Source organism: Dama dama, chromosome 8, assembly GCF_033118175.1.
Source record: "Dama dama isolate Ldn47 chromosome 8, ASM3311817v1, whole genome shotgun sequence".
Taxonomy (NCBI): Eukaryota; Metazoa; Chordata; class Mammalia; order Artiodactyla; family Cervidae; genus Dama; species Dama dama.
In genome coordinates, this window is record NC_083688.1 from 27410337 (window position 1) to 27432739 (window position 22403).

Consider the following 22403-nt stretch of genomic DNA (forward strand, 5'->3'; position numbering starts at 1 on the left):
TCTGCCAGCTCTAAAAAGCGTTATTTGTCAGGGTAACAGAGCACGCCAGGCCCTCACAGCTTCTGGGGCCCCTTTCAACCCAGCAGCTGCTGGGCCAGTCCTGGGGGGAAGGGCCGGGACGGGGGCTAGAACTGGGGTTAGGGCGGGGGGCAGGGGTCCCGCCTGCTCTAAACTTAGCCTGGAGGAGCCGATCTGGGCTCTTGTCCTCCAGCTGTGTCATCAGAGAATATTTTTGGGATTGGCAGCTACAGGCTTCTCTGTCACTCAGGCCCGATCCTGGCGGACTGCTGGGGACCTGGCGGCTGGAGGTGGGAGGGAGGAGGAGAAAGAGGCCCTGGCTGTGGGAGGGGGCTGGGAAGGCCGGCTCTCCGGAGCAGGAAGTCAGGCCGCAGGCAGGGGAGGCTGCGGGGCCCCTCGCTGGTGAGGCAAACAGGAAGGACTCCCCCCTGAGCCCTGGGCCCCCGGCCCGAGAATCGCTGCCGCCGCCGCCGCAGAGCCGCAGCTCCGGGCGGAGGGTAAGGAGGCGAGCCGCGAGCGGGCGGCCAGCAGAGAGCCCCGCGGGTCCCGGCGCCCAGTACCCGGACGCGCCCCGCCTCCCAGGCTCCCGCCGCCGCGATGAAGGCGGGCTCGGGGGATCAGGGGAGCCCCCCGTGCTTCCTGCGCTTCCCGCGGCCCGTGCGGGTGGTAAGTGGCGCGGAGGCCGAGCTCAAGTGCGTGGTGCTGGGGGAGCCGCCGCCCATTGTCGTGTGGGAGAAGGGCGGGCAGCAGCTGGCGGCCTCCGATCGCCTGAGCTTCCCGGTGGACGGCGCCGAGCACTGCCTGCTGCTGAGCGGCGCCCTGCCCACCGACGCTGGGGTCTACGTGTGCCGCGCCCGCAACTCGGCCGGAGAGGCCTACGCGGCGGCCGCCGTCACCGTGCTGGAGCCGCCGGCCCCCGAGCCCGAGCCCCAGCTCCCCGAGCGCCCGCTGCCGCCGCCCGGAGCCGGGGAGGGCGCCCCGGTGTTCCTGACGGGGCCCCGGTCCCAGTGGGTGCTGCGGGGGGCGGAGGTGGTGCTAGAGTGCCAGGTGGGGGGCCTCCCCGCGCCCACGCTCTACTGGGAGAAGGATGGGATGGCGCTGGACGAAGTGTGGGACAGCAGCCACTTCTCACTCGAGCCGGGCCGCGTCGAGGGTCGCGCGGGCGCGGGCGCGGGCGCGGGCGCGAGCCTGGCGCTTCGCATCCTGGCGGCTCGGCTGCCCGACTCGGGCGTCTACGTGTGCCACGCCCGCAACGCGCACGGCCACGCGCGGGCCGGGGCGCTCCTGCAGGTGCAGCAGCCCCCCGAGAGCCCGCCCGAGGACCCCGACGAGGCCCCCACGCCCGTGGTGGAGACGCTCAAGTGCGCGCCCAAGACCTTCTGGGTGAACGAGGGCAAGCACGCCAAGTTCCGCTGCTACGTGATGGGCAAGCCGGAGCCCGAGATCGAATGGCACTGGGAGGGCCGCCCGCTGCTCCCCGATCGCCGCCGCCTCATGTACCGCGACCGAGACGGCGGCTTTGTGCTCAAGGTGCTGTATTGCCAGGCCAAGGACCGCGGGCTCTACGTGTGCGCCGCGCGCAATTCGGCGGGCCAGACGCTGAGTGCCGTGCAGCTGCACGTGAAAGGTACCACGGCGCCCCCGGGCGGCCGGGGCCTGGGAGGGGCCTCCAGCGCCCTCCCTGACCCCCCTAACTCCAGCCCCACTCAGTGCCTAGAAGGCAGCGAGGAGTAAGGGAGGCTGAATATTAAAATGCCATTTCCCACCTACCTCCCTCCCATCCCCCAGGGATTCGGGTTTAGGACGTCTCCAAGGTACCTGCTCCAGGAACTTCTTAGCAAGCTCTCCAAATGATTCTGAGGCAGATGGTGGAAAACCACTCTTCCATAAAGGGCTTTAAGGAATGATTGAATGATTGACCCAGAGGGGCCTACAACTCTGGTAGTTCAGTGTTTTTCAGCCTCTTTGTTATTTCACCACCCATCCCCCAATGGAAACCCCATTGGGGGCCCCGTATATTATATAAAAGGATTGTTTTATGGGTGTAAATTTCTAAATCCAAATTTGTAACATATATTTATAAAGTCAGTCAATGAGAACAAGGGATCTGTCTTATTAAGCACACCATTCATAACTGGGTCTAGCTTTTGAGCCCATGGGGAAAGCGTAGCTTCAGGTGTCACACTGACAAACTCCTGATTCACACCAAAGGGAGAAAACTTGAGGGCAAAAGAAATGCCCCCCAATTTTTGACTATTCTGTCATCAGACTGCTCTCCAGGTTTGCAAGAGGAAGAAGGTGAAGGAGAGGAAATTTATATTTCAAAGTTGAGCCCCCAATGGTAAATAAACGCTTACATTGCTCATAAATAGAAAAGTCAGGGGTGAAAAACACACCAAATTCACATTGGAAGTTAAAGCTGCCTATAATAGGAGTTATCACAACTCACAGCATAATACCTTCACTAGTTATTACCCAACTCTTTCCCTCAGAGGAAAAATAGTTGGAAAATCTTCCGAGTCCGGCCTGGCACGCAGTCAAGCATGTGGCACCTGTACCACGGGTGGTGGCCTCTTGGGTACAGTTTGATGTGCACAAACCGGCCAGGCAGAGCTGAACTCTCACCCCCTGAGGACAGAAAAGCCCAGGACGAAGGCCAAGATTCCCAGAGCCAAGTGACAAGACAGACGTGCTCCCCTGGCAGCCTGAGTGACCCCACTGGCGGTTTCTGTCATCATGCTTTCTTTTTGTAAAATGCAGTTTTAAAAGTGGTTGAAGTATTTTCAAAATGAAGTTCAACTCAAACCCTTGTAGAATTGTGTGTGGCGCCCATGAGGGGCCCCACGGAATATTTCGAAAATCCCTGATACAGCCCCAAGCCCTTTCATCCCTTTCTCTGTTTTAAAAATAAAGAAACTGCAGCCCAACAGCTAAGCCCAAGATGGCCTTGGTCAAGGTGATGTGTTAGAGTCAACTAGAATTTGGGTCGTCTGACTTCCTTTCTGAGGGTTTCTCTGATTATACAACACCTCTAGCTCTGGGAGAAGAGCAAATGGCCCGAGCTACCGTGGGTTTAGGCAGTGGGTGACGGAGGAGGGTCTTTCTCCCGGTCAGGGCCCTCTCCAGAACCTTCTCTGGTCTCTACCTTCTCCACAGAGCCCCGCCTCCGCTTCTCGAGGCCGCTGCAGGACGTGGAGGGCCGGGAGCATGGAATTGCGGTGCTGGAGTGTAAAGTCCCCAACTCGCGCATTCCCACCGCCTGGTTCCGCGAGGACCAGCGGCTGCTGCCCTGCCGCAAGTACGAGCAAATCGAGGAGGGCACGGTCCGCCGCCTCATCATCCACAGGCTGAAGGCAGACGACGACGGCGTCTACCTGTGCGAGATGCGCGGCCGGGTGCGCACCGTGGCCAACGTGACGGTCAAAGGTCAGCTGGCCGGTGGCGGAGGGAGGCCGAGACCGAGGCAGTCCGGTACCCAGACCGCGGGCTGATAATATCCCATCCGTGTCTCAGGGCCGATCCTGAAGCGGCTGCCCCGGAAGCTCGACGTTTTTGAGGGCGAAAACGCGGTGCTGCTGGTGGAGACTCGCGAGGCTGGGGTGGAGGGACGCTGGAGCCGCGACGGGGAGGACCTGCCGGCCACCTGCCAGAGCAGCTCGGGCCACATGCACGCCCTGGTCCTTCCAGGGGTCACCCGAGAAGATGCCGGGGAAGTCACCTTCAGTCTGGGCAACTCCCGGACCACCACTCTGCTCAGAGTCAAATGTGAGGGCCCCAAAGCCCCTAGGCAGCCTCCTCAAGGGCTGGACATGACGGTCAGGGTAGGATGGTGACCAGATGACAGAGTCTGGATTGGCAAAGTCGACTTTAGGTCGCAGGGCTGTGGGAGGCTGGAACAGGGCTCCGATGCAAACCCTGCCTCTGTCTCAGGCGTCAAGCATAATCCCCCGGGACCCCCGCTGTTGGCCGAGATGTTCAAGGGCCACAGGAACACAGTCCTGCTCACCTGGAAGCCTCCAGACCCCACCCCCGAGACCCCCTTCATCTACCGGCTGGAGCGGCAGGAGGTGGGCTCGGAAGACTGGGTCCAGTGCTTCAGCATTGAGAAAGCCGGGGCCGTGGAGGTGCCCGGGGACTGCGTGCCGACCGAGGGCGACTACCGCTTCCGAGTCTGCACCGTCAGCGAACATGGCCGCAGCCCCCACGTGGTGTTTCACGGGTCTGCTCACCTGGGTGAGTCGGTCCTGTCAGCCCAGGCTGTCAGCGGCTGTACCTGAAGTCGCGCCCTCCCCGTCACCCTTCCTCCCTTCCCCGCCCTCCCCCGTCTCTCTGTTACATGCCGTCTACCTGCCAGCCTCTGCCCGCCCCCTGGTTCTCATAGCTGTGCTCTGTCCAAACTCAGTGCCCACAGCTCGCCTCGTGGCTGGTCTGGAGGATGTGCAGGTGTATGACGGAGAAGACGCCATCTTCTCCCTGGATCTCTCCACCGTCATCCAGGGCACCTGGTTCCTTAACGGGGAGGAGCTCAAGAGTACGGAGCCAGAGGGCCAGGTGGGGCCCGGGCCCCTGCGGTACCGGATGGAACAGCATGGCCTGCAGCACAGGCTCATCCTGCAGGCCGTCCGGCATCAGGACAGCGGCGCCCTGATCGGCTTCAGCTGCCCCGGTGTGCAGGACTCGGCAGCCCTCACCATCCAAGGTTGGTGCTGGTGGGGACCACGGTGGGCAGATCGGGTCAAGACATAGAAGTCCTGTTAGTAAAATGAGGCACCCGCTGTTCGTGCTTCTCACATCTGGGCCAGGAACCAGGAGCATCCCAGGTGAGCTCAGATAGAGCACTCAGGGATCCAGAAGTCCAGTTTCAACCCGTGCTTAGTCGCTTAGTCGTGTCCGACTCTCTATGACCCTGACAGGCTCCTCTGTCCATGGGGATTCTCCAGACAAGAATACTGGTGTGGACTGCCATTCTTTCCTCCAGGGGATCTTCCCAACCCAGGGATCAAACCTCGGTCTCCTGCATTGCAGGTGGATTCTTTACCGTCTGAGCCACCAGAGAAGCCTGTATAGGAGACCCCTTGTTATCTTCACCAGCCTCATATCCAAATTCTCTAGGGGTACTTTGTGGTTTGCAGAATTCTGTCATGTTTGTCATCTTAAAGACAGAGACCTTGGCCACTAATCCCTGATCATTTCCTGCCCTAGTGTGTGATGGCTAACACTATCGGAGTCACTTCCTGTGTGCTGGGCACAATCCTAATTGCTTTACATGTATTAATTAGCACAGACCTCTCAACAGCCCTGCAGGATGTGTTTTTTGTCATCCCATTTTACAGATTGGGGAAACAGACACAGGTTCAGTGACTTGACCAAAGTCACAAAACTGATGAGTGCTAGTGCCGGATTATGAATGCAGGAGGTCCAGCTTCAGTATCGCACTCTGCCACCCTGAGGAAAGAGGAGAGGAGAGGGAATGAGGCCTCTTTGAGGATGACAGTTCTTGGCAGGAGTCTGAAAGTTCAGGGAACGCACTGGCATTTGCTATTGCACCATTGCTGGAATTTATAAGGCCAGTCACGGAATTCCTCAGTGTCCACGCACAGGGCCTGGAGGCAGTTAGCCGGCAGCAGCCCAGGAGGAGGACAAAGTACGAAATAACCACAAAGAGAGCAGCATTACTAAAATACAACCCAGGTTCAGATGTTAAAGAATCTACCTGCAATGCAGGAGACCTGGGTTCAATCCCTAGGTTGGGAAGAACTCCTGGAGAAAAAAATAGCAACCCAATCCTTCTTGCCTGGAGAATTCTGTGGACAGATTAGCCTGGCAAGCTACAGTCCGTGGGGTCTCAAAGAGTCAGACACACAACTGAGCAACTAATATTTTCACTTTCTTTCACTAACATTGGGCTTCCCTGGTGATTCAGGCGGTAAAGAATCTGCCTGCAATACTGGAGACGTGGATTCGATCAGGTCAGGAAGGGTCAGGAAGCTCCCTTGGAGAGGGGAATGGCAACCCACTCCAGCATTCTTTCCTGGAGAAGTCCATGGGGGTTGCAAAGAATCAGACAAGGCTGAATGACTAATACTTTCACCAACATCAGAGTCATGCTGAGGGCTGGTTTATAATGCAGATTCTTTGACCCTTGCATGCTGGGATGGGGGTGGCCCCCCCCCCCCCCCCCCCCCCCCGCAAAGCCTAGGAATCCGAATTTTTAGCAGGCTCTCTGGGAATTCTTATGCACACTAAAACCACTGCTCTTGAGAGTTGGTGTGTAAGTACAAAACGAATTTTTAAAACCAACAAATGTATCACGACAGTCGTCTGGCCTGATGTGCCCAGCCCCCTCCCCCAGCACGTGCCCTGCAGTGGGGTGCTCACTGGGTAAGCAGAGCACGACCAGGGCGCTACCCATGACCACACCTCTCCCCACGCAGAGAGCCCTGTGCACATCCTGAGCCCCCAGGACAAGGTGTCGCTGACCTTCACGACCTCGGATCGGGTAGTACTGACCTGTGAGCTCTCGCGGGTGGACTTCCCAGCAAGCTGGTACAAGGATGGGCAGCAGGTGGAGGAGAGCGAGTCACTGGTGGTGAAGATGGACGGGCGCAAACACCGCCTGATCCTGCCTGAGGCCCAGGTCCAGGACAGCGGCGAGTTCGAGTGCAGGACGGAAGGTGTCTCAGCCTTCTTCAGCGTCACCGTCCAAGGTCAGGGACTGAGGCGGCCTAGGCTCCCCTAGCTGATGCTGACCCAGGGGGCTGTGCCCATCCTACCCCACCCCCTGCTCTGCCCGCTTGAGGGTCCCTTCCAGGGAGGGCCTAGGGGGCCAGGGGACATGTTTGCAGATCACGCTGCCCCAACACTACCCTCCAGCACACTTGGCCCTCATGTACCCTCTGCTGGGAGGGATGTGAGGGGACCTCAAATCAGTGAAGGGCAGGGGAGGTGGGAGCTAACATTTGTTAGGCACCTGCTAGCCAAGCCCTGTGCTGGATACTTGAAATGTACACTTTCATTCAACATTCAAGGCTACATGAGAGCCAGTATATCTCCATTCACGGATGAAGTAGCTGAGACTCAGAGAGGTTATGCAACTTGCTCACAATCACACAGCCAGCAACTGTGCTATCTGGGTTCACACCCAGGACTGCTTATTCCATGCCGCGGGAGGTCAGGGTCAAAGGAAAGCTTTAGGTGCAGTGGTCCAGAGGTTCTTGGAAGCCAGTCCATGTTCTGGCTGCTTCAGAGACACCCCGGAAACCTGTTATTAGTGCATAGCCCCTCCCCACCCCCCACCCCCACCCCAGCCCTCCAGAGCCAGAATATCCAGGACAGAGCTTTGAGATCCACTCTAGGAGGACAACTCTGGAACCATTGAACCAGCTCAGTCTTCTCACTTGAGTGGAAATCCTGTTACGGCCCCATTGCCAGAAGGTCCTCTGCCCCTGTGCCCTGTGACGGGGAGCTCACTACCTGTAGGTGGTGTTACACCAAGGTGACAACACTGAATCATTCCCATCTCCCACCTCCTCCCTGTCCTGGGGTCAGTGCACCGGGGGCTTCCTGGTAAAAGCAGCAGCAAGCAGTGACCTCCTCTCAGCCTAGACAAAGGCCCTCTGTGTCCCCACCCAGCACCCTCGGATCCTCTGGGGACTCACAGGCCTGTCCGCAGGATCGGCGATACTGACCTGTGACTCCTCACCCACCACGCCCTAAGTACTCCACGTCATTGCCCCAGAACCCGCCCTCCTCCCAGCCACCATGGACTCAGGTGTTCCAGGTGTGGGTGTCCGTGTGACCCCATCTCTGCTCCCCCCAGACCCCCCAGTGCACATCGTGGCCCCCCGGGAGCACGTGTTTGTGCACGCCATCACCTCCGAGTGCGTCATGCTGACCTGTGAGGTGGACCGGGAGGACGCCCCCGTGCACTGGTACAAGGACGGGCAGGAGGTGGAGGAGAGCGACTTTGTGCTGCTGGAGAGTGAAGGGCCCCACCGCCGCCTCGTGCTGCCCTCCGCCCAGCCTTCCGTCGGGGGCGAGTTCCAGTGCGTCGCTGGGGACGAGCGTGCCTACTTCACTGTGACCATCACAGGTGGGGCTCCAGGCGGGCCACGGGATGGGGCAGCTGTGCCCTGCTCCCGCCTGGACAGCCGGCACACTTCTGGGCCACCATTCCTAACCCCCCCCCAGCTGATCACACCCCACCCTTACCCCCAACCCATGGTCTGCATGCTGAGGTTCAGCCACTGCAGAAAATGCATTGTCATAAGCGCACTAGTCATAGCTACATGGCACAAGGAAGCCCGCCTTCTCTGTTCTCCTGAAGGCCCTCCAAGGGGAGCCTTAGGGATGGTAGTGGGGTGAGGAGACCCAAGCACTAGAGAGGTCAAAGGTCTCCTGTGGGAGATCCCAGCTCCATCTGGGCACCCAGCCTTCCTCTCCCCAACCTCACCCTTCGTATAGCCCTGTCCCCACCCAGAGAATGGAGAGAATTTCCACAGGTAAGGCTGACACCACGGTCCCCACTGTGCCACCACGCCCCTGCTGTGCTTTGGGGACCGTGGTCGTGTGTCTAGCTGTGAGTAACCGTCTGAGCTGCTGTGAGCCCTGGTCCAAGGGAAGACCCTCTTCTTCAGCATGCAGCCCACCTTCTGAGAGTAGGAAACAGGCGTGAACCGGGCAAGGTGGCTGGGCACCTCGGCCCCAGCCCCAGATGCCCAGCCGCAGCTGTGTCGTGTCCTGCAGACGTCTCCTCGTGGATCGTGTACCCCAGCGGCAAGGTGTACGTGGCGGCCGTGCGCCTGGAGCGCGTGGTGCTGACCTGCGAGCTGTGCCGGCCCTGGGCCGAGGTGCGCTGGACCAAGGATGGCGAGGAGGTGGTGGAGAGTCCCGCGCTGCTCCTGCAGAAGGAGGACACGGTGCGCCGCTTGGTGCTGCCCGCCGTTCAGCTCGAAGACTCGGGCGAGTACTTGTGTGAAATCGATGACGAATCCGCCTCGTTCACGGTCACCGTCACAGGTGTGGGCCCACCCCCCACCCCCGGGGTCACCAGAGGACGGCCCTGAGCCCTTGGGGAGCTGGCCACATAGCCCCTAGCTAGCACATTGGGGAGGGGGAGGGGGGCTGCAGGTGCATGAACTGGTGGTGGTGGGGGGTGGTCCCTGCCCAGAAGACCCCAGGGTCCCTGTTGGAGGAAGCAGGCTCCTCCCTGGCGCCTAAGGCCGGGAATAGCTGTGCTCCACCAGCTCACTTACTGAGCACTTTATATGTGTCAGGCACTGGGCTAGGTGCTGTGGGTCGCTGAAGCTTATTGCAGTTAAGGTCCCTGCTCTCAGACAGCTGCCGGTCTAGCTGGGCGGAGGGTGCAGCTGTTAACCAGGGGTCGCAAACCGGCAGTCCCTCGGGCTCCATACAGCCCACAGGTGTGTTGTGTTTGGCCTGCAGAGTCATACCAAAGTCAGGACAGTTCCAATAACAACCCGGAGTTATGCATCCTCTTGAAAAAGCCGAAGACCCGGCGCCTCTGGTCCCGCTTCCCCCCTTGGCGACGAACAGCTGGCGCTGAGTAGCAGCTGCCCCCATAATTCGGGGCCCACATTCCTCTGTCTCACACCCACCCCCACCCCCCCACTGTTCTTTTTTGCTCCCCTTCGTAGACTGCTTCAGCCTGGCCCCCGTGGGCATTTGAGTTTGCGACCCCTGTGTTTAACCAATAAACACGCAAATAAATGTACGGTGACACTTCGTGACAAGTGCTGTGGAGGGATGAGGGCTCAAGAGAGCCCGACAGGTGGTCAGGGAGGGCCTCGGGGAGAGTCACCGTGCCACCCGCAGGAGCCAGTCCTGGGCCAGGCTCTGGACACTCGGTAGCTCACAGACACACGTGCATCCTATGCAGGAGTGCACAGCCTGGCAGGAAAGCCAGACACCTTAAGTCTTAGAGGGAGTGTCGCAGTAAGGTGCAGTGAGAGCTCAGGGCTGGGGGCTGCTAACCTGGTTGGCTAGCAGGCAGGAAGTGGCTTCAGAACAGATATTTGGAGCAGGGGCTGAGTTAGCTAAGTGGGGGTCTGGGTTTGGACTGAAAGTCAGAGGTGAATGTTCAAAGCAGGAAGGCACAGGATGATTATGGAAGTGATGGTTCATTGCCGGAAACTTTGGGGCTGCAGCTCATAGCACCGATCCCAGTGTGTACCTGAGCGGGGCAGGGAGTGTAAAACCCAGGCGGCTCTGGGTGGCACTGAAGAACCCACCGGCTGCACTGGAGTGACCATTCTGATGCCAAAACCTTGTGGTTGCCCTCCCCACTGCCCTGCTCTAGAAACAAGGCTTCAGCCTAGATTTGAGCTACTTAGGGCCCCCCAACTCCCTGCACCCCAGACAGGACAGCCTGAAACACACAAGCCACAAAACCGAAAAAGACCTTTCTGCACATATTCTGTCCTGTAGTGGGTCCCTTCAACCTCTCCCAGCCCAAGCCCTGGCCAGACATCGTGGCTGCAGACACACACATTCCAGCCCATAATTGGCCTCCTCACAAAACACCAGATTCTTCCTGGGAAGTTCGCACAACACACCACCTTGGCTGCAGACCAGGAGAATCAGGTCCAATGCCAAGCTGCACAGCCGTGCAGGCTCCCCAGTCCCATGGCTGCATGCCATCCTCACTCCCCTGCCTCCATTACCTCCCCCTCCACTCAGGCAGCCACACTCCAACATCTCATGGCGCTGCTAGGCCCAGAGAACCAACCTGCATCCTATAGACTCAGAACAAGCCCGGTTAGGGAGGCAGAGGCGAGAGCTGGATGTGCACTGGTGGGCATGTCTGCCCACACTCACCACTCCAAAGACCTAGACTGGGAAGCTAGCAGTTCCCCAGCCAGCCACAAGGGGGCCGAACGCTGAAGTACCACTTCTGAGTCTTGGAGACGATTCTTGGAGACCTCCAAGGTGCGTAGATTCCTGGGCAGGCAGGCAGGCACTCAGTGCCCTGGTCACCTCCCACATTGACATGGCTCCTTTCTGTGAAAGGCTGACCACTCCAGAGCAGTTAGAGATGAACTCGAATCGGCATTTAAGATCCCCAGGGGACTCAGGCACAGATGCAAATTCATTACTGAGTTTCCTACAAGCCTTCGCTTGGAATCCCTACCACTGCTGGCAGAGTCTGTCAGTTCAGTTCAGTCGCTCAGTTGTGTCTGACTCTGTGACCCCATGGACTGCAACACGCCAGGCTTCCCGGTCCATCACCAACTCCCGGAGCTTGCTCAAACTCATGTCCATCGAGTCGGTGATACCATCCAAGCATCTCATCCTCTAGCATCCCCTTCTCCTCCCACCTTCAATCTTGCCCAGCATCAGGGTCTTTTCAAATGAGTCAGTTCTTCGCATCAGGTGGCCAAAGTATTGGAGTTTCAGCCTCAGCATCAATCCTTCCAATGAATATTCAGGATTGATTTCCTTTAGGATGGACAGGTTGGATCTCCTTGCAGTCCAAGGGACTCTCAAGAGTCTTCTCCAACACCACAGTTCAAAAGCATCAATTCTTTGGTGCTTAGCTTTCTTTATAGTCCAACTGTCACATCCATACATGACTATTGGAAAAACCATAGCTTTGACTAGACAGACCTTTGTCGGCAAAGTAATGTCTCTGCTTTTTAATATGCTGTCTAGGTTGGTCATAACTTTTCTTCCAAGGAGCAAGTGTCTTTTAATTTCATGACTGCAGTCACCATCTATCTGCAGTGATTTTGAAACCCAAGAAAATAAAATCTGTCATTGTTTCCACTGTTTCCCATCTATTTGCCATGAAGTGATGGGTCCAGATGTCATGATCTTAGTTTTCTGAATGTTGAGTTTTAAGCCAACTTTTTCACTGTCTTCTTTCACTTTCATCAAGAAGCTCTTCAGTTCTTCTTCACTTCCTGCCATAAGGGTGGTGTCATCTGCAAATATAAGGTTATTGATATTTCTCTTGGCAATCTTGATTCCAGCTTGTGCTTTATCCAGCCTGGCATTTCATGTGATGTACTCTGCATATAAGTTAAACAAGCAGGGTGACAATATACAGCTTTGACATACTCCTTTCCCAATATCGAACCAGTCTATCATTCCATGTCCAGTTCTAACTATTGCTTCTTGACCTGCAGACAGATTTCTCAAGAAGCAGGTAAGGTGGTCTGGTATTCCCATCTCTTTAAGAATTTTCCACAGTTTGTTGTGATCCACACAGTCAAAGGCTTTGGCATAGTCAGTAAAGCAGAAGTATATGTTTTCTGGAACTCTCTTGCTTTTTCTATGATCCAACAGATGTTGGCAATTTGATCTCTAGTTCCTCTGCCTTTGCAAAATCCAGCTTGAACATCTGGAAGTTCACAGTTCACGTACTGTTGAAGCCTGGCTTGGAGAATTTTGAGCATTACTTTGCTAGCGCGTGAGATGAGTGCAATTGTGGGGTAGTTTGAACATTCTTTGGCACTGCCTTTCTTTGGGATTGGAATGAAAACTGACCTTTTCCAGTCCTGTAGCCACTGCTGAGTTTTCCAAATTTGCTGACATATGGAGTGCAGCACTTTCATAGCATCATATAGGATTTGAAATAGCTCAACTGAAATTCCATCACCTCCACTAGCTTTGTTCATAGTGATGCTTCCTAAGGCCCACTTAACTTCGCATTCCAGGATGTCTGGCTCTAGGTGAATGATCACACCATTGTGGCTATCTGGGTCATGAAGATTTTTCTTCTGTGTATTTTTGTCACCTTTTCTTAATATCTTCTGCTTCTGTTAGGTCCATACCATTTCTGTCCTTTATTATGCCCATCTTTGCATGAAAAGTTCCCTTGGTATATCTAATTATCTTGAAGAGATCTCTAGTCTTTCCCATTCTGTTGTTTTCCTCTGTTTCTTGGCATTGATCTGTCAGGAAGGCTTTCTTGTCTCTCTTGCTATTCTTTGGAACTCTGCATTCACATGGGTATATCTTTCCTTTTCTCCTTTGCTTTTTGCTTTTCTCCTTTTTTCAGCTATGTGTAAGGCCTCCTCAGACAACCATTTCACCTTTTTGCATTTCTTTTTCTTGGGGATGGTCTTGATCACTGCCTCCTGTACAATGTTGCAAACCTCTGTCCATAGTTCTTCAGGCACTCTGTCTATCAGATCTAATCCCTTGAATCTATGTCTCACTTCCAGTGTATAATCCTAAGGGATTTGATATAGGTCATGCCTGAATGGCCTACTGGTTTTCCCCACTCTCTTCAATTTAAGTTTGAATTTTGCAATAAGGAGCTTCCCTTTATCGAATGATGGTTTTTCCTCCTGCCCTAGGGTAGGTCTAGCCAGCTGTGACCATAAGGAAGTTGTTTAACCACTCTGTGCCTCAGTTTCTTTGTCTGGGAAATGAGTATAAAACAGTACCTACTCCCTAGGATTGCTATCAGGGCGTAAAGTGCTTACAACTGTCCTGGAACTTTAGCAAGCGATATACAAGTACTTACCAATACTATTAAAGATCTGCCGTCCCTTATCCACAATCCTGAAACAAACAACAACAACAACAAAAAAAAAACCCCACTTAAAACCCAAAGGCTTTTTGTACGTTTGGTATTAAAAGTTATTTCTGTAAAACCTGAGCTTAACTCTGTGAAGCTATTTGCACTTTTAAATTATCCTGCTTAGGGTGTATCTCCATATGTTACACTGCAGAGATGTTAATATGATTGATTATGGGGGGTCCCACAGTGAGGGCTGAGGAGGAGTATGTGCTATATGATAAATGCACCATTTCTAGAATTGGAAGCATCCTGGATTCGGTAACACTTGTGGCCCTGGGGATTTCAGAGAACAGATTTTGGACCTGTTACTATCTTTATCACTCTTAACGATCTGGGCGACCGGGACTTCATGCTGCCAGATGGCTCCAGGGAGGCTGACGGTGAGTCTGTGACAGGCTACGGTTGTCCCCACTCCGCAGAACCCCCAGTGCGCATCCTGTACCCCCGGGACGAGGTGACCCTGGTGGCCGTGAGCTTGGAGTGTGTGGTGCTGATGTGTGCGCTGTCTCGGGAGGATGCCCCGGTGCGCTGGTACAAGGATGGGCTGGAGGTGGAGGAGAGCGAGGCCCTGGTGCTGGAGAGTGACGGGCCCCGCCGTCGCCTGGTGCTGCCCGCCGCCCAGCCCCAGGATGGGGGCGAGTTCGTATGCGATGCCGGAGACGACTCAGCCTTCTTCACTGTCACCGTCACAGGTGGGCAGTCTCTGAGACCCCCCTGGGGAGCAAGAGAGACAGGAGGCTGAGGGACAGACACCCACCCCTCCCAGTTCCTGCACCTTTGGGGCCCCCACATGCCGCACACAGCTTTCCCCCTGTCCAGCCTGCCCTCCTCTCCCAGCCTCCTTATTCTCAGCCATCAGAGAGCCCTGAGTTGCCTTAACCAGGTTGGGACAGTGGCCAGAGGCCTGGTGGAGAGAGCCTAGCAATCAGGAGTGCTCATTCATTCTTGTATTCAACAAACACTGATCTGCTTCGCACTGTTCTGTTGCTGACGGATTCAGTAATGAACCAAGGAGAGAAAACCTGTCTTTATGGAGCTTGCCTTCTTGTGAGAGCAGACAGACAGCAAATAAGGGAAACAGGTGGTTTTTCAGGTGGTGATCAGTTCATCGGAGGCAAAGCAGGGAAAAGAGACAGGAAATGGGGTGTAGGGAGGGCTGTGCTTTGGGGTTAGATTGATCTGTGAGTGTGGGTCTACCTCTTTCTGTCCATGCAACCCTGGGCAAGTCAGTTCCCTGTAAAGACGCTTCAGGTCCTCATCTATAAAGTGAAGCCAGCAATAGGGAGTGTCAGGAGTAGCTGAGAAAAGAACTGTAGTGTCCTTAGCATGACACCTGGCACACGTAAGTGCCCATGGATTGTGGGTGGTACCATTTCCCAAGAGCTGCTCTGCAAAGGGAGAGGATTGAGAAGTCAGTGGTCAGGCTGGTAGAGGCCGAGCCCATCTGCCTCTCTCTCTGTTCACCCACCAGCCCCTCCAGAGAGGATTGTGCACCCAGCAGCCCGCTCCCTGGACCTGCAGTTCAGGGCTCCAGGGCGCGTGGAGCTGCACTGCGAGGTGGCCCCAGCTGGGTCCCAAGTGCGCTGGTACAAGGATGGGCTGGAGGTGGAAGCATCGGATGCCCTGCAGCTGGGGGCCGAGGGGCCCACCCGCACCCTGACCTTGCCTCATGCCCAGTCGGAGGACGCTGGGGAGTATGTGTGTGAGACTCGCGATGAAGCTGTCACCTTCAACGTCAGCCTGGCTGGTGGGTGCTCCTGGCCAGCCCGGGTCTGGGAGGCGGGGGCGGGGGGCATCACTGAGCTGACACACCCGCTCTCTGTCCAGAGCCCCCTGTCCAGTTCCTTGCCCCAGAGGCAGCCCCTGGCCCACTCTGTGTGGCCCCCGGGGAGCCGGTGGTGCTGAGCTGTGAACTGTCCAGAGCTGGTGCCCAGGTCTTCTGGAGCCATAACGGGAAGCCAGTGCAGGCAGGCGAGGGCCTGGAGCTCCGAGCCGAAGGACCCCGCCGCGTCCTCTGCATCCAGGCTGCAGACCCGGTCCACGCAGGCCTCTACACCTGCCAGTGTGGGGCAGTGCCCGGGGCCCCCAGCCTCAGCTTCACCGTCCAAGTGGCTGGTGAGTATAGCCCCGGGCAGGAAACCTGAGAGTCTCGCCCCTAAACCCTCGAGTCTTCCCCCTCTCTAGTGCACCCAGCCCCCGCCCCTGCCCCACGGCTCTCAGTCCCTCTCCCCATCTGGCCTCCCACCACCCTCCTCCCCAGCCCTTGAGCCATTCCCTCCCAATGACCCCCGGCCCTGACCCTACAGAGCCCCCCATGCGGGTGGTGGCCCCCGAGGCAGCCCAGACGAGGGTTCGCAGCACCCCAGGCGGGGATCTAGAGCTGGCCGTGCGCCTCTCCGGGCCGGGGGGCCCTGTGCGCTGGTACAAGGACGGGGAGCGCCTGGCCAGCCAGGGGCGGGTGCAGCTGGAGCAGGACGGGGCGAGGCAGGTGCTGCGGGTGCGGGGGGCACGGAGCAGGGACGCTGGGGAGTACCTGTGCGACACGCCCCAGGACAGCCGCATCTTCCTCGTCAGCGTGGAAGGTAACAGTGCCCCCCTCACGCCCCTGGGGCCCCGGCCTCCCACCAAGGGCCTCATGCCCACCATTCACCCCCACCCACCTCGCTGCCCACCAGTGCATGCACAGCTATCCCGTGGATGAGGGCTCAGGGCTCCCCTTTCCAGGCATCCTCAAAGAGCAGGGACAGAGGGCTCTGGAGTCAACCCCCCAGGTTCCGATCTCGAATCTCCTTCCCAGTAGTTGTCTAACACACTGGCAAGTTACTTAAACTGTCTGAGCCCCGGGTCCCGAGGGGGAGGATAGCGTTTGTCCTATAGGGCTATTGTGACAGTTACATAAGATCAGCAGGGTTCGTCCTAAACAGTCTGTTACTATTAGGGAGTCAGAGAGGTGGGTACCTGGCCAGCATGAAGACGAGGTGGTGAGGAGTGGCAGGCAGGGAGTTGACATCTTGTCCTTTAAAACAGCTCATGACTGACACACAGCTGGTCCTCGGGAAGATTTTGTTTAATAACTGGGGGATGAGGGCCTGTTACTGGGGATGAGGAGGGGCTGAGGAGGAGGGCAGTAGAAAGACCCAGCCCACCTCACTGTCTGATCCTGTCCCCCCCACCCAGAACCCCCACTGGTGAAGCTGGTCTCAGAGCTGACGCCACTCACAGTCCACGAGGGGGATGACGCCACATTCCGGTGTGAAGTCTCCCCACCAGACGCCGACATCACTTGGCTGCGCAATGGGGTCGTTGTCACGCCAGGGCCCCAGCTAGAAATGACCCAGAATGGGTCAAGCCGCACGCTGACAGTGCGAAGCTGCCGGCTCGAGGACACGGGGACTGTGACTGCCCGGGCCGGGGGCACGTCCACGAGTGCCCGGCTGCACGTTCGAGGTTCGGTCCTGGTGGAGACGAAACAAGTTCTGTTCCCGAACCTGTTCTCCCAGCCCCAGCCCTGGCAGGAGACCAGTCCCTGAGAAGAGGGAGCCAGGGTTCGGCCCACCAGGCTCCATGGTCCACTCTCTCTTCCTGCCCAGAAACGGAGCTGCTGTTCCTGCGGCGGCTGCAGGACGTGCGGGCGGAGGAAGGCCAGGACGTGTGCCTCGAAGTGGAGACCGGCCGCGTGGGGGCAGCAGGGGCCGTGCGCTGGGTGCGAGGTGGGGCGCCCCTGCCCCCTGACTCCCGCCTGTCCACAGCCCAGGACGGCCACGTCTACCGCCTCTTCATCCACGGCGTCGTGCTGGCCGACCAGGGCACCTACGGCTGCGAGAGCCACCATGACCGCACCCTGGCCCGGCTCAGCGTGAGGCGTGAGTGCCCTGTCTTCTCCTAACGCCTCCCTTTCCCCACGGGGCAGCCTCTCCTGGCTGGCCCAGGGCCCCTCAGACCACCCCCGACACACACCAAAGTGCCCCTCGCCAGCAAGGCAGGTCAGCCCTGGCTGACCCCCAGGAGCGTGACCCAAAGCAGCCTGCCCAAAACAAAACTTTTCTTTTTCTACTGTTTTCTATTTACCATAGAAGTCCCTGTGGATTTTGGTTTCCATTTCATATGTCCAAGTTGGCTTTGCTATAAACATAAATATTATACTCCAGAAAGACTTGCCATATTTATCCTTCAGTCACCTGCCCCAGGATATACAAGCCCATCTGAGAAGCAGGGGTGGTTGGCAGTAGCACCCCCCCACCCCCAAGATGGAGCCCTCTATCAACTGTATGACCTCAGGCAAATTACTTAACCTCTCTGAGCCAAGTTTTCTTTAAAAAAAGGGTCTTGGAGAAGCTTAATCGGGATAATATGAGAAATACCCACACAGAACTTGGTAAATGGTTGTTGGTGGTGTTGTGTATTCTTTTCTGATTTATTTCATTCATTCAATCGCAACAAACCCATGTCTCATGGCTATTAACATGTCTAATGGCTATAGTACAGTTGGGGAAACTGAGGCCCAGGGAGTTCAAGCAGTATGCCAAAGGTTACATAGCAAACTGCGTGGCAGAGTTGGGGTCTAGTCCTGATGTGTCTGACTTTAAATTCTGGGCTCCTTCCAGTGTCACAGTACCCCTCACCCCAACTCCTCACCCCCCCCCAACCACACATCACCCCTTTCATGTGTCCCCTCTCCTAACCCCAGTAAGCCCCTCTCTCCACCCACATCTGGCTGGTTTCACTCCCTTCTTCCTGCTCCCTGGTTCTGAACTTTGTTCTTAGGGCCTTACTAGATTAGGGGTTAGAAGCAGACAGAGCCAAGGGGTGTGTGGGGCTCCCAAAAGCCCTGCCCAGATGTGGAGGCCTCATTTTCCCCTTTCCCCATCTCCCCCCACTAGCAAAGCAGCTAAGGGTGCTTCGACCTCTGGAGGATGTGACCATCATCGAGGGGGGCAGTGCTACCTTCCAGCTGGAGCTGTCCCAGGAGGGGGTGACTGGGGAATGGGCCCGGGGTGGAGTCCGGCTGCAGCCGGGGCCCAAGTGCCAAATTCAGGCCGAAGGCCACGCTCACCACCTGGTCCTCAGCGGCCTGGGCCTGGCTGACTCGGGCTGCATCTCCTTCACTGCGGATGCGCTGCGCTGCGCAGCCAGACTCACCGTGAGAGGTGTGGCCTCTAGGACTGCTGCCTGCCTGCTGACTGCTCCAGTGTGATTCTGCTGACCCCACTACCCGTGTGGCCCCCACTAACCCTCCCAGAGTGTGACGCCCTGACTCGCCACGTGTGGCCCTGGTGACTGCCCTGCCTGTGTGGGCCCACTAGCCACCACTGCCTGCTGCAGCTCTGCCTGCCTGCCTGAGTGTGGTCCTCTAATCACTAAGCCTCAGCAGTGCCAAAGAGTGACTCCATGGACAACTCTGCTTCAGTGACCCCTTCTCTTGCTTACAGCCCTGGCGTGTTCCCCACTGACCACATCTACTCTGGGGTCCCCCCATTGCTCCTCTGAACCCCTGGTGTCCCTCACTGGCCAGGGTCTCCTGTCCATTCCAGCCAGTGTGACTATGCCTGCCTATGGGTGACTCCGGTGGCATCTCTGCTCCAGTCTCTCCCATGCCCCTCTGGCCCCACCATGTCCCCCACTGACCACCCCTGGCTGGAGGGTGACCCATCTCCGGCTGGCCATTCCTGCCCTGTTGACCCCTCTGATCTCACTGTGTCCCCCACTGACCAGCATCCCCTTTGGACCCCTTGTCCCAGCATGCCCCCCACTCACCAGTGGCCTCTGTTGATCTAGACAAGTGACCTTGTCTAAATGTGCCCATCAGTGACCCTTGTGTCCAAGTGCGTCCTCCTTCTCCCACTCCCAGAGGCCCCAGTGACCATTGTGCGGGGGCTCCAGGACCTTGAAGTGACCGAGGGCGACACAGCTACGTTCGAGTGCGCACTTTCCCAGGCCTTGGCTGATGTCACCTGGGAGAAGGTCAGAGCCCAGCCCCAGTCCAGCCCACCTCAGCATCATGAGAGCAGTAACAATGCCCCAACAGAAAGAACTACTACTCAGTAAGCCATGTGCCTGGCATGTGCTAAGGTTTACTTTACTTTTAAGCCTCTAACCTTATAGCAGCCCTATGAGGCAGGTCTTATTATCTCCTTGTTATCTCTAAGGAGACTGATGTTCAGTGGAGTGAAGTATTGCCCCAGGCAGACAGAGTTCACATTTGAATCCAGGTTCCCTGATTCCAGAATCCACACACATGGCTGACATGATTGGTACATGACTCTCAGCTTCCCGCGTCGTGGCGCCCCTTCTCAGACCAAATGTCCCCAAAGGGTGACACCGTCCCAGTGAGACTCCTGGCGGGGCCCAGAAGGCACGGGAGGCCCCTACCCCGTAGCATAAGCGTGCCTCGAAAGTGTTTGGTATCAACAGAGGGCGCCGCCGCCTACCAGGACCGGGGCCGCTTATGCCCGGCCGAGTTTTCACCGCGACCCTTTGCAACCCCCGCCCCTAGGATGGGCAGCCGCTCACCCCCAGCGCTCGGCTCAGGCTCCAGGCCCTCGGCACGCGCCGCCTTCTCCAGCTGCGGCGCTGCAGCCCCTTGGATGCAGGGACCTACAGCTGCGTGGTGGGGATGGCCCGAGCTGGGCCCGTTCACTTAGTGGTGCGCGGTGGGTACCAGGTGCTGCCCGGGCCGGGAGCTACTGTGGGTGCCGGGGCTGCGGACCGGACTTGCCCCGGGGACTTGCGACGCGGCGTCTAAGGAGGGGGCGTGGCCTGGTACCGCCCCCTCCGCCCCGCCCTCCTCACGCCCTCTGGCTCCGCCCCAGAGCGCAAGGTGTCTGTCCTCTCTGAGCTGCGGTCCGTGAGCGCCCGTGAAGGCGACGGAGCCACGTTCGAGTGCACCGTGTCGGAGGTCGAGACAGCTGGGAGCTGGGAGCTCGGAGGCCGCCTGCTGAGACCCGGAGGCCGCGTCCGCATCCGACAGGAAGGTCTGCCGACTCTACCCACTCTGGCCCCCTTGCTGCCCCACCCCCCGGCTCAGACAGACCCCGCCCTAAGGTCCACCTCCAGCTCAGATGAGTCCCGCCCCGCGGCCCCAGAAGCTGTCTCTCCGCCTCTCCCTGACCTCCAGCTCAGGAGTCCTGGGTCCTGGACCGCCCCCTTTTCCCCCTCGGCATCCCCGTTCCTCTCCGGGACCTACTCTGGCCCCACCTTCATGCCCCCACCCTCCCCAGAGGCCGCTCCGGCCTCGCTAGCGCCTCCTATACCCCCAGGGAAAAAACACATTCTGGTGCTGAGCGAACTGCGCGCAGAGGACGCTGGTGAGGTCCGCTTCCAGGCGGGACCCGCCCAGTCCGTGGCTCAACTGGAGGTGGAGGGTAAGAACTGGGGCAAGGACGACCAGGAGTGAACACGGTTTCCCCCGGAACTGGCAGGCTGGCGATTGGTCCGAGGAAACCTGCCTCCCCACCCCTTCCTCGAGAGACTCTCTGGGGGCGGGTCACAGAGGGCAGTGCGTTTCCTGGTGAAGAGGAGACTTTGCGTTGAGGGTAGAGAGAAATGGGCTGGTGGCATAGAGATCTAAGATCAGGAATGGAGGCCAGAGCGGGAGGGAAGATGCGTCTCTCCTGGGGTCCTGCGTGTCCCTATTAACTTAATAAGCCCTCGTTCTCCACCCCCAGCACTGCCTCTGCAGATGCACCGCCGGCCCCCTCGTGAGAAGACGGTTCTGGTCGGTCGCCGGGCGGTGCTGGAGGTGACAGTGTCCCGGCCGGGGGGTCAGGTGTGCTGGTTGCGGGAAGGGGCCGAGCTGTGCCCAGGGGACAAGTATCAGCTGCGCAGCCACGGCCCCACCCACAGCCTGGTCATCCATGACGTTCGACCTGAGGATCAGGGCACCTACTGCTGCCAGGCCGGCCAAGACAGCGCCTACACACGGCTACTGGTAGAGGGTGAGTAAAGCTGACTGGGCACAGGTCAATGAGGTGAGCCGGCTGGCCAGGGGGCTCCTAGGAGCTGGTGGGCTGAGACACACACCTCCTGCAGGTTTTCCAGGACTTGGGATGGCCAGCTGGTTCTGAGATGTGTTGGAGGTGGGGAGTGGGGAGGCAGGAGATCACACAGTCAAGGCTGAGAAGAGGAAGCTCTAGGGTGTCAACAGGAACCACTTGGTTCAGGGAGGCTATTCCCACCTTGCTACATCCCTTCCTGTCTGAGCTTCTCCTCCCTTCCTCCCACCTCTGGACCACACTCATCTCTCCCAAACACTCCCATTTGTACCCAAGTTCCTCTCCCTCCAACCTGCTGGCCCCGGGTCTGTGCCCCCAACCTGTCCCTCATCCTCTTCTGCTCTCTACCCATCTCAGCGAGCCCCACCTTGGCCTGGGCAGAGGGCTTCTGAGCTAGTCCATCTCTTTCCTCTTCCACATAGGAGATGCCCCACTCTCCACCTGAATTCCTGCGTTCCCTTCAGATGCCTGCCTTGTCCCACCTCTGACTGACCACCCGCACTCTCCTGCTTCAGCCCTGACAGGCCTAGAAGGGGTGGGTCAGAGGGTGAGGGCCCAGTTCTTCCTGTGTGGGTACCGAGGCTTTGCCAGGGGACAGGAATGTGGTACCCACTGTCTCCCCAGCCCCACTCACAGTCATTCCTCTGCAGGTAGCTAGGAGGCCAGAACCAGGCCAGGCAGGTGCCCTCAGATAGCCTGGAGGGCACATGCCCTTACCCTGGGAGGAGGGAGGGAGGGGACCCGAGGTTTTGGGAGACAATAAAAAAGGTACAGCTCCTTTCCTGGCTCTTTGTGACATGGGAGGACAGAACTCGCCTGGAGCCCCCGCAGAGTGAGTGACACAG

General features: G+C 57.8%; 2 protein-coding genes across 5 annotated transcripts; both read left to right on the forward strand.

The window, feature by feature from the left end:
- The first annotated feature begins 352 nt into the window (after positions 1 to 352).
- On the forward strand, positions 353 to 17718 carry OBSL1 (obscurin like cytoskeletal adaptor 1). 4 transcript variants are annotated; one of them, XM_061148653.1, is made up of 14 exons: positions 353 to 1645; positions 3175 to 3444; positions 3532 to 3783; positions 3949 to 4251; positions 4421 to 4717; positions 6453 to 6725; positions 7838 to 8110; positions 8764 to 9036; positions 13987 to 14259; positions 15039 to 15314; positions 15395 to 15682; positions 15874 to 16149; positions 16745 to 17014; positions 17158 to 17718. In XM_061148653.1, exons 1-14 carry the CDS (start codon positions 616 to 618, stop codon positions 17451 to 17453), a joined length of 4650 nt encoding a protein of 1549 aa, XP_061004636.1. In that variant the 5' UTR covers positions 353 to 615; the 3' UTR covers positions 17454 to 17718. The 4 variants fall into 4 exon arrangements, with proteins under 4 accessions (XP_061004636.1, XP_061004637.1, XP_061004638.1 ...); XM_061148654.1 differs by lacking the exon at positions 15874 to 16149 and having other exon boundaries at positions 355 to 1645; XM_061148655.1 differs by lacking the exons at positions 15874 to 16149; positions 16745 to 17014 and having other exon boundaries at positions 356 to 1645.
- A 96-nt stretch (positions 17719 to 17814) lies between these two features.
- On the forward strand, positions 17815 to 22290 carry LOC133060505 (obscurin-like protein 1). Its single transcript, XM_061147974.1, has 8 exons — positions 17815 to 17833; positions 18448 to 18714; positions 19416 to 19528; positions 20061 to 20256; positions 20377 to 20538; positions 20824 to 20928; positions 21232 to 21501; positions 21981 to 22290. Exons 1-8 carry the CDS (start codon positions 17815 to 17817, stop codon positions 22001 to 22003), a joined length of 1155 nt encoding a protein of 384 aa, XP_061003957.1. The 3' UTR covers positions 22004 to 22290.
- The last annotated feature ends 113 nt before the right edge of the window (positions 22291 to 22403 follow it).